Source organism: Diadema antillarum, unplaced genomic scaffold (assembly GCF_040938485.1).
Source record: "Diadema antillarum isolate AM-2024a unplaced genomic scaffold, OU_Dant_1.0 seq00000682_RagTag, whole genome shotgun sequence".
Taxonomy (NCBI): Eukaryota; Metazoa; Echinodermata; class Echinoidea; order Diadematoida; family Diadematidae; genus Diadema; species Diadema antillarum.
Genome location: NW_027271587.1, coordinates 3,142,237 through 3,150,606, shown reverse-complemented (window position 1 = coordinate 3,150,606; position 8,370 = coordinate 3,142,237). Strand labels below are relative to the sequence as shown.

At 38.9% G+C, this 8,370-nt stretch overlaps 1 protein-coding gene across 1 annotated transcript; it reads left to right on the top strand.

Moving 5' to 3' along the window:
- Positions 1-2,237: 2,237 nt before the first annotated feature.
- Positions 2,238-3,686, top strand: LOC139737121 (uncharacterized). Its single transcript, XM_071647800.1, has one exon. It carries the CDS (start codon positions 2,238-2,240, stop codon positions 3,684-3,686), a length of 1,449 nt encoding a protein of 482 aa, XP_071503901.1.
- The last annotated feature ends 4,684 nt before the right edge of the window (positions 3,687-8,370 follow it).

Genomic DNA, 8,370 nt, shown 5'->3' with positions numbered 1-8,370 from the left:
ATGGACTCGGAGAGATCGTCTCTTATGACCCTGAACAAAGCTGCCAGGATTATATATATACAAAACTTGTAAAAAAAATAAAGATGTGTATATAAAAAAAGGATAGGTGTGAAGCGTTTTCTTTACCCATTGACGCGGAGCTAAAAGCAATACCCCGAATAAATAGATATCCCGTTTTGTATTTCGTTTTTCATTTGGATTTGTTATTTTTGCACGGTACAAATTATTCGAACCTTTAAAAAAATATGCAAATTAATTCATCATTATGGGTTTATTTGCACATGAGAGAATATGTAAAGGAATCATCGTGAAAGAATGTATAGAGATATACAAAGAAAATTCAAATCACCATGCACGAGTTCCGCGGGCCCCCACGTGAGCAGCGCCGAAGATTTGATTGGTATTAGCAGCATTTATTCACTCTTCACGATGTCCTTAAGTCCCCTTGATATAGACAGTGTCTTCACCAGATTGCCATGAGCAAATATTCAGATTGAAGACACCAGATTCCCACCAGCAAATATTCAGATGATTGTTGTTGTTGTTGTCGTCGTCGTTTTCTCGGTTTTGTATCTTTTTAAGGTTGGAGGGGAGTGCGTTTTCTTTTGCCCACAGATACAGTCATAATTCTTTTATACATGGTAGTGTAGACGAAGAACATAAAGAACAGCACACTGGATGCAAGATTTCTCGCAATCAAACGAACAATTTTCAGGTTCAATGTAAACAATGATCATACTAGAGGTAAAATGTGAGAGGTGATTACCTGTCGTGAAAATATGACTTCTGCCATCAAAATTCTAGCATTATTCTCCTCAGACATTATTTTTTATTTCAAGCATCCTCGCCTCTCAGAGTCTTGCTTCTAAGATGTACCTCTGGCATTTTACTTGCAGACAGTTTTCACGTGCAGGTATTTTCTAAGTAATATCAAATGATAATGGTATCTGCATTGCGGTTTATTGGATTTATTCCTCTACGGCCCATGTAAAACCAATTCCATCATAATATCTATCATTATTGTTTCATTTACACTGGACGTTCTGTTTTATTGTGCTTTGTTGATATTTTTCAACGAGAGAGTTATAGGATGTGATAGGAAGACTACGGGACGTAAGGAAGAAAAAACAACAACAATGGAATGTGACAGTTTATCGATACTACATACCGTAAACATAGTATACTTTGTGTAAAAGCATTGGCGTGACTTTAGCTTGTTTAGTACTAGTAGGGGGGGGGGGGGGCTGAAGCAGCTTCTGACATAGACGCCGCAAGAGGACGGCCCCTTTGAAACAATCGATTGCGTTACACGTCGTGGGCACATAGTTTGTGTCAAACACTCAGTAGGCCCTAATGTAATACATTTTAGAGCAAGAAGTGTCTTGGACACACTCACAAATAAAAGAGAATTTCGATGAGAGATACTGAGTAAAGATATTATGGCATATCAGTGTTTAAAGATTCGAAGAGCGGACATACAGGCAATTAAGTACTAACAAAAGAGCAAAAATGAATTTACTATAATCAAGTTGAAGAAGAAATAATAACCAGTACTATCAGCATGACACTCATACATTTGCATATAAGTTTACGTGTCAATGCTCTTCATATCCTGTGTGGTATGTCGACATAGGTGACAGGTGAAGACCTTGTTTAAACTCGGTGACTAAAGCTAAGTTTCACTAAGCACACGAAATCGTGCATAAAAGTATAAAGTACTAGGAAAAGCATAAAGTATATGTGTGTGTATAAATGTAAAGAAATCTGAAGAAGTATAGTTCGACAAAGCCGCAGCCATTTAAGATTTCTCAATCCAGTGGGTCAGCCAGATGAATGAGAAAAACAAACTGAGTCTTCTATTTTCCGCTTTTATGTTCTTAAAGCCTTTTGAAGTGACTTAGGAGAGATTAGAACATTTTACACAGCTGCATGGAAATATGGCATTATATCAGTGAACTGATTTTTAAGTAAGTCGGCGTGTTGTGCAATGTCTTTACATGCTTTCAACATTTCTTTATTTCCACTCAGGAGTACAGCAAGTCCACACCAGTACTACATCGCACGAGAATTTTCCAGGCCTCCGCTGCTCAGATTGGAAATTTGCCCCGGACTCCAAAAAATGCCTCCCCAGTTGCAGCACATGGGTAGGAAAGCGAGATCTTTAAGACGAATGACGTGTAAAGGAATTTTATTTCACAGTGTGCCCTGTTGACGCCACTGCCACCAACTTAGGGAGTATGATGTCAGGTTCGACTCTGCAATTTCGCTGCGGCAAGATTTCGCGATGTCAGTTCAGGCTCTTTCCAGCACTTTGCCTTGCAGTGATATTTATCTATATCTTGTCCACGCTGTCGTTCGTTGCCCGTGATCATTCGATTTCGACGCTTGGGCTCGTGCACAACTCGGACGTCCGCATCAGAAAATTTGCAGTGGACGTTGCCAGGGATCTATTTTGGCCATCGAAGTCGTGCAAAGTTGAAGTTGAGTTGGTCAACGACAAAGTTCTCGGAGATGGCTGCTTCTTTCGTGATCGCATTCAATGTGACGACATGCCGACGATCAACTCTGCCTTCGTCGATATCGTGGAAAAGAACGTCGTCTTCATTGGGACGCGCTTCCGAGACGAAGATTGGCTCAACCAAACTTTCGTCTGCAAGTTTCCCGATGGCAACGTGTCGGTAGCTGATCCCACTGCAGTCGACGACCGCAGCTTAGGCGCACAGCCACAGTACGTGTTTGTCATGAGATGTCCGATAGCAGAGGGTTTCCACGCTTCATTCTACCCGACCAGAAAACTGCCTGATAGATTTCAAGTGACATTGAGCAAGAACACGGCGGAGCAAAATGTGTACAAGAAAATCCCAGTCTGCAAGTCAGGTTGGCATAAAACATATTACCTCGCGATATGCACGATGGTGAAAGATGTCGACGAGTATTTTGCAGATTGGTTACTGTACTATCGCTACATGGGGGTTGAACACGTTTTCGTTTATGACAACTCGGACAGAGGTACACTTGTCGATGTGCTCGACCACTTCATCAGTTTGGGATTCGTCACTGTTATTCCGTGGTCACATTCCTATTCGCCGACCAAGACCTACCTCGAGGCTCAAATCGCCCATGAGAATGACTGCTTGTGGCGACATCGCCACGACGTTGACTGGCTCCTGAAAATCGACGTCGATGAATTCATGCAACCTATGTATAAGAAGGAGATCAAACTGGTCGACATAGTACGTCGATTCGAAAAAGAAATCCCGCCTTCAATCGCGGTCATTCGCGTGAGAAACTGGTTCTTCTCTCGGCCTATGACGAACGTCAGTCGCAAGATTACGACGGCGCCGTCGGTAATCGGCAGGAACCCTTGGCGAAGTCCCGAGCCGACAGGGGAAGGGCGTGGTAGAGAGAAGTGTTTCATCAGACCCAAGATGGTTCATTACTTCAAGATCCACGCCGTAAAGTTGGGCGGCGAGAGTGTAACGCTGAACCCGTACACTGAAATACGACTCGTTCACTATCGAAGCGAGAACCCGCGCCATAGGAACTTTCACATTCACAAGTTCATCTACGACTCGAGTATGGTCGACTTATGGCGTTCCATTAAGAGGTGGTCGATGTACTCGACTGACAGAGTGGTCATGTACGGTTTCAAGAAAACTAAGAGGAAATTACTCGGGGCTGCCTAACTAAAGGCATGTTTCCACATCAGTGCAATTTCTATTGTTTTTACGATGTTCGGTGTGACCGTTATTCGTTATGTGTCGTCACAAACACACAACTGCTGTTGGTCAAATAAAAGAAATCCTAAGATAAAAGAAATCCACGGTATTAACGAGCAACACAAGTTTTCCGTAGATGCAACAATGCATAATAAACTACACTTTCAAGATCGCCATGTCTGAATTAAGGAAAGAAATTAAGTGTACAAACTCCAGTTGAAGCTATGCTAAATTTTAGCTGTGCCATCATGCATTATTTTTCACTGTTGGGAACAACTGGAAAACTTTAAGAGGCTCCAAGAATGCATTATCTCACCCTGACCTACCTTGGTTAATATATCATCAGTTATAAACTATGTCCTTGTGCTAATCATGAATCTTATTGCAAAACGATCCTTTCTTTTTTTTATTTCTATCTCCTGGTTTGTTAAATATTTGCTACTTTCACTGTATCGACTAAATCCCACCTAAAGACATGTATTAAAACCTTTCAAAATGTATTCGTAAGAGCAAAGTATGTGTTGCTGGCACAGAAAACAAACAAACAAATTTCTTGCCTTCCAATACCTTCTTGCGCTTCCTCAGAATATGACTCAACAAGTGAAGAGTTTGTTCGCAAAAACCGATAAGTCCATATTTTCCAAATGGAGATATTAGCGATTAAATGTCAAGAAAAATAAAGAAAATAATAAGACAAATTTTGCTTCTTTTGACCATAACTTCAAAAATGTACCTTTATATGTAGTGACCAATATATCATTTAGAAGGTATTATTTTGTACTTTAAGACAGAGACCGCACATCAAAATCTTCAAAAATGGACTTATCGGTTTTTGCGAACAAACTCTTCAAGTTCTGATACAATGTCACTATCAAACAGTATAAATGTGTGGCAGATGTTAAGCGATATGTGATGTATATTTTTGTGACAGGTTCACCTCGGTTCAGCAGAATGGAAGGAAAGAAGTACACTGTATTAACTATAAATGTTCAGATCAAACAGTTAAAATATATACACGTGTATAATATACGCTCTGAAGACAATAGATAAATACTCATCAACGGAACTGAAATTATAATTGCAACATAGGACTTTAATGGACGAAATGACAAGGGATGTGTGGCATTAGATTCCATGACAATCGAAATGACTTGTTGTCGTTGTTGTTGTTGTTGTTGTTGTTGTTTTCAACGTGAGGTGTGATTCTTAAAATCGTTTCCAGAAGAAGAGGGAGAATAATGTATTACATGTACTGTGCAGCTTTATATCTATGAACTCTTGTTATAGTGATCAAAAGACACGTGATCTGACCGTCCAAGATATATTATGGTGTTAATGTTATTTCACTGCATCTAAGCTCATGACATTTATAAGTCGTTCCATTCAAAGTTTAAGATGTCATCCATGCATTATGACGTCATATCAAGTCATGAACTGCCTTACTCTGCACGCATGTTATGCGGTGATTTTCCGAATGATGACAAAGCTTCATATAGAGATGAAGATGTCATTCATGCGCGCATGGTAGAGAGTCTTTAACACGGAGATAAACACAATGAATGTGACAGCTTACGACGTCATTACGTAATGCGCCATGCTGTCATGTAAAGTCAAATTCAAATTCAAATTCAAATTCAAATTCGAATCCAATACCAGTTACTAACGCATTTTCAGATACTTTGGAACTTTCGCATGGTAGTTGCATATATCGTGAGGTCATAAGTCCCTATAGTTTTACAGAAAACTTGGAAGAAAAAGTATATGCTTATTAGTGTATTTTACCTAAACAAGGATCTCGCACCCATTCTGCATTTTCTAATAGAAATCGGGCATTTCATTGTAAAAGAAGATTATCTAATACACAAACAGGGCTGAAAACTATTGCTGTGTGTGAAATCTTAATATACGTTATAGAGTAAAAATATTTACTCTTTGTACTCTAAATACATAATTTAGACATTAAAACATTATTTCAGACTCGTGAATGTATGGCTGTTTTATATCTAGTCAGTTGTGAACGTTTATACATTTGTCAGATAATTATTTTTTTTACGTTCATCTACATCTTGGTTCTGTAAATTTCATGCAAGTCGCCACATTTTTGTCACAGAGGTGATATGGTGTGTGTGTGTGGGGGGGGGGTCGTACATTTAATCTACATGTATATTGTAAATACATTTTACCATCATTTTCATCAGTCTCTGTTGCCACCATTACTATCATCATGATTTCATATCACCTCACTTTTATAGTAATAATGATGCTATTAGCTTTAACGGGATGGTACAGTATTGGTGGAGATGAGAATTGAGCTTTTAACTTTTTGCGAGTTACCAAGAAAACACTTATGAAATAGTACAGAGAATACCATTTTAAGAGGAATTCAAAATTTAGTTGATGAAATCGGGTTTGGAATGAATGAAACATCCAAAAACAAAGTAAAACAAAGCGATCATAATAAAGGGTGGGTCCCACACTTTATTAGAGTCGCTCTGTTTTGGATATCTCAGCCATTTCAAAACCAATTTTCATCTAATAAACATTAAATTCCTCATGGAATTACATGCTCTTTCATATTTCAGGCCCATATTAGGTTTCTCATTATCTCACCAAAAAATGTTAGAAACCTGAAATTAGGTCTCAACCAAAACTATACGATCCCTTTAAGAATGATAGTGTAGCAATAACAAACTTGATATCAGTGATAATTATAGAAATTGAGATGAGAATGATAATTACATGCAGCTGGAGCAGAAACTGGACTTTGCACACACCACACAAAAAACACAGCTTGTATCGGGCATGCACGCCTAACAATACTAGTATAACACATTTGCAGATAGACGTCAACGATCAAAAACAAAAAAAAAAACAAATTAACACACAAACAAAAGGAGAAGAAGAACGAAAATATGCTTGTAGATTTTTCTATATAATTATGCTCAGACTACCATGTCAGAAGAAAGTATTATACTAGACCGAAAACAGGAACTCGATCGACTCACTATTCTGTTTTTGTTATGTTGTTTTTGTTTTTGTTTTTCTTTCTTTTTTTAGGGGGGGGGGGTGTTATGATGCATACATGTAGTCTATACTGCATAATGTCTGATTTTTTTTAGAGCGGGGGCGAAGTCTCGATTTGTGAACAGTTCAATAGAAGGCTTGTGAGTTGATGATTATTATCACCCATAGTATCAGGTATAAATGTGCGATGGTGAAGAATATCATTGTTTCGTAGGATGATTTCTGTAGTTATGATTTCACAATTTCCATAATCACATATAACTATAGTAGATTCAAAGAATCTTACACTTGAGGTGTGAGTTACACAAGGCAGTATACCTCTTGTTTTTAAAGAAAGCTATTTCCTTCCTACAAGGTGTCTCTCAAACAACATATGTCTTTGTTTATGCAGTTGTTGTTGTTGTCGTCGTCGTCGTTTTTCTTTTTTTTTTCAAACTGGGATCTTCGTTTCCGTTTGTTTATTCCAATATCTCTGAGACGTCAAATTGACGAATTTGTAGAGGAGTCATTACTATAACTGGTGTGTGAGACATTCAGCCACACACTTAATTCTCACTCTCTCAGAGTGTGCATATACACCTGTACAAACAATTCCGCGCACTAGTATCCTTCTAACTCACACCCACAAAATATCCAAACACATAACTCTACACAGGACATACATTATGCAGATGCTTTCTCTTGTTTGGTTGTTTGGTTTTTTTTTCTCCATCCTCAGTCGAATAATTTGCCATTGTTCTGTTGATGGGGCAAGTTCTCTATAATCTCCTTTCACTAAAAATTCGGTCTTGTACCATACGAGCACGCAAACATAATACATAGACACATGTAACACTCGTAGAGAGAGAGAGGAGAGAGAACGGATAAGGAGGGAGGGGAAGAGAAAGAAAGGATGAATACTGCTGTTTATTGCTGTCTACTAGGCAACGTCTATCGTCTCTTCTGTCCTCGTGATAATCACAATGAGAAATGAAAGTATTGATCAAAAATTTTTTGTGTTCATTTCCTTGTGGCAATTATAGATTTCGGTACAGGGTATAGGCCTACTAGTATCTGATCACTCGAAGCATACAAGTAAAACTGTAGTATGCCTTCCTGCAGCTAGATTCGTCCTTCCATGTAGCGTTGGATGTCTTCGTATTGTGTGCTTCGAGACAAAAATTTGATGAGTGCATTAAATAGTAATGCATGTTCGGAGTGGCTTGGAAAAAAAAAGAGTCATTTAAAGTTCTTTCCCCCGCTCTTATCCACTGAAATGTGTTCCCTCGTAAATGCGTGTGTGTGTGGGGGGGGGGGGGAGGGGGTTGAACACACAGATTATTTTTACACCGACAATAGTTATACTCTCTGGCGTATAGCTGTTACAGGTTTCTTTGTGAGGTCATCTGTTTGTTCACCGCTTTGCTGATGAATAGTTCCGCCAATGGAAAACATGCATGCAGACAGGTCCATTTTGTCACTTTGTTCATGGGAACCTTTCAGAATTAATTGTTACTGAAGTCCCCTGGGGACAAGACTTACAAATTGTGAAGCAAAAGGTAAGACGGTGTACAGACGATGATTACGTAACTAAGATTCCAGCTGAGTTCTGTTTTGTTCATCGGGTCTGCATGTTCGGCATGTTTTG

Bases quoted from the DNA above. Each gene is read 5' to 3' on its own strand.
- LOC139737121 (XM_071647800.1), top strand. From the start codon at position 2,238: ATGATGTCAGGTTCGACTCTGCAATTTCGCTGCGGCAAGATTTCGCGA.